The sequence below is a fragment of the Saccostrea cucullata genome, unplaced genomic scaffold (genome assembly GCF_032062105.1).
Source record: "Saccostrea cucullata isolate Sc308-1 unplaced genomic scaffold, CSIRO_AGI_Scuc_v1 ctg1530, whole genome shotgun sequence".
In the NCBI taxonomy this organism is placed as follows: domain Eukaryota; kingdom Metazoa; phylum Mollusca; class Bivalvia; order Ostreida; family Ostreidae; genus Saccostrea; species Saccostrea cuccullata.
Window position 1 is genome coordinate 244,647 of NW_026929346.1, and position 2,684 is coordinate 247,330.

At 33.6% G+C, this 2,684-nt stretch overlaps 1 protein-coding gene across 1 annotated transcript; it reads right to left on the reverse strand.

Moving 5' to 3' along the window:
* Window positions 1-969: 969 nt before the first annotated feature.
* Window positions 970-2,028, reverse strand: LOC134280541 (proteinase-activated receptor 2-like). The gene has a single exon (XM_062762953.1). It carries the CDS (start codon window positions 2,026-2,028, stop codon window positions 970-972), a length of 1,059 nt encoding a protein of 352 aa, XP_062618937.1.
* Window positions 2,029-2,684: the final 656 nt, after the last annotated feature.

Here is a 2,684-nt window from a genome sequence, read left to right on the forward strand (position 1 = left end):
TTTTGTCACCCTAACAATATACGCCAGATCATTCACCCTTTGACAATCAGAAATTGGAAAAAAAATAGTAAGGACATGTGTTCTAATTAAAAGAGAATATTCAAGTGAAATCATTTTGACTAAACGATTGAAAAGCGGTTTTTTTGTTGTTTCTTTCCAAGCACAGAGGACATTATTTTTTGAACAGCCGTCGTACATTAATAGATTTGTCTAGCATTTGGTGTTTCGTCCTATGTCATACGTTATATTTTACAAATGATAAACATTGTGTTATAACTGTGATATGTTATCTATAAAACTCATTTAAATTGGATTTGGTGGCCCATACATTATATAGAAGTCACATTACAGTAATCCGGCCTTTAAAGTTAAGTAAGATAGATAACAACTGTTTTACACATACTGCTGATAATATTCTCTTTCGCAGTTAACGGTCTGATTTTTCCCTTTTTTAAAAACATTCAATTATAGATCTATATTGATCACAAAAATGAGTCATCAGTGAATGTCTGTACAGTGAATCTTAAGATATAGGAGGACATAAGAAATGTTGACATTGTTTCTAGAATGATAAACTTACAAGAAAAATATTTATGAACTTTCTGAAATTCGCCATACGTTGTAATAAATCGGATTTTATTATATTTTCTCTTTCTTCAAAACTACGAAGCCCGTAGACCCTTCTAAGTGAAATGAAAGGAAATAGCATACCCATCAGATTATTTACTGTAAGATTGCATTTACCATTTTTTAAATTTTGTTTAAATTAACATGAATAATATGCAAATGTTAAAGAGAAAGGTTTTTTTTATATCAATGTCCATATTCATATGTTTTCATTCTTAAACAATGAACTTAAAAGTCTTGTAACATATTTTTTCCACAACCTTAATTTATTTCAAAAATACATTTTCAACAACTGTGAATTGGATTTGGAACCATAGACCCTGACCAACAAAAGTAACTGAATTAGTATCTGACAAGGTGATCCGATCCTAAATGTATTTTCTTTTCCATGATATCCGTCAAAGACTTTTCTTTGGAAAAAGACGCCATCGAATCAAAAGAACTTTGCTCAGACACTGTCCGTCTTTCCGACATCCGGCTGTCGTATTGCCGGGTAGGTCGCTGACAATTGCAACGCATGACATTAACAAACTCTCGTTTGAAATCTCGATACGAGAGGATATACATAAAAGCGTTTATGCAGCAGTGGAGTACTTCCAGGTACATAATCATTACCATTGTTATGTCCATTTCCGTTTCCGGGATATACAAAAATGAGCGAACCTTAAATTCACCAAAGACTACGATCAAGGTGAAGGCTGTTTTTGGAACAACACAAAAGAGGAAAGCAACCATCAGGATTACAAGCGTTTTAGTGAGCCTGTTTCGCTGGTTTATCTTGCGTTTCAAGAAATTACTTGGACGGCTGTCACTAAGTTGTCGAACGAGTTTGTCCTTCGAATGGAGACTAAATGCGATCATGGTAACCAGAAATCCTATGATAACGACAACAATGGGAATAATCCTTGTTATCAGTGTATCTACTAATGTCACTGATTTCTTATCCAGGTCAAAAAGTTTAGGTATCGGCACTGCCAGCCCAATAAAGTATATTAGGAATACAGCAACATACATTTTGCGGATTGTCCAAGAACTGTGAAACTTCATCGGCATTGTCATTACGCATGCTCGCTCGATTGCAATCAAAGCCGTAGTGAAAGCAATCCAGGAGATCGGAATGTTTCCAATAAAGGCATAAAACTTCATCTGCCAATGGTTGTTTTCTGTGATTAGTGATTCAAAACCATACAATTTCAGATTCAGTCTAAGAGTCAACCAAGAAACCAAGACAACGGATAAAAGATTGGCCACACAAATACTCTGTAAAAGAATTAGACTACCCGTCCTCTTCCGCTGACGGAAAAGCACGACTAGGCCCGAAATGTTTCCGTAAAGTCCGATCAGGAGGGTCAAAGGATATAATCCGGAAAGTGTCACCCACAGAAATGTTTGATCTGCCATTTATCACTCTAAAATAAAAATTACGTACTCTATAATAGAAATATTTTCTTCCTGAAATTAAGTGAAAATATGATATTCAATTTGTTTAAATGTATTCTATTTTCTAACTAACCTACCCCTATTTAATATAGAATCATTGTTTGTTTACGTTTATAGATTTTTAACTGCCATCATTTGTATTCTTTTCGATTTACTTCTTTATACAAAAAGACGATTAAGTGCTAATGAAAAATTGAATTAAAAAATACCAATTACATTATTCTTTTGGCCATATTAAATTTAAAGTGTTTGCCCTACCTAAGAAAATGCTTCAAACGGACAAAATCGATGTTAATTTATAATCCCAAGGACACATTTTATTTTTATGCAATTCAGAAAAGGAATTTTGAAAAATCACAGTTGATGCTTAATATTTTTAAAAAAATGTATGCCTTCCGAACAGCATTTCTTATAATTTTTTGCGGGAATATAAGATATTTTAATTATGCACTATGCAGAAATTGATTCAATGACATTAGAAAGCATTTTTTACCCTGGCCACACCTTACAAACAAAATCAAAATGTGATTTAAAAGAAGACTGATTTTTTCCCTCCTATCGGGTCTGTGTCCACCCTATCAATCCGTTTGCACAATTTCGCTCGCTTTCATTCTCCT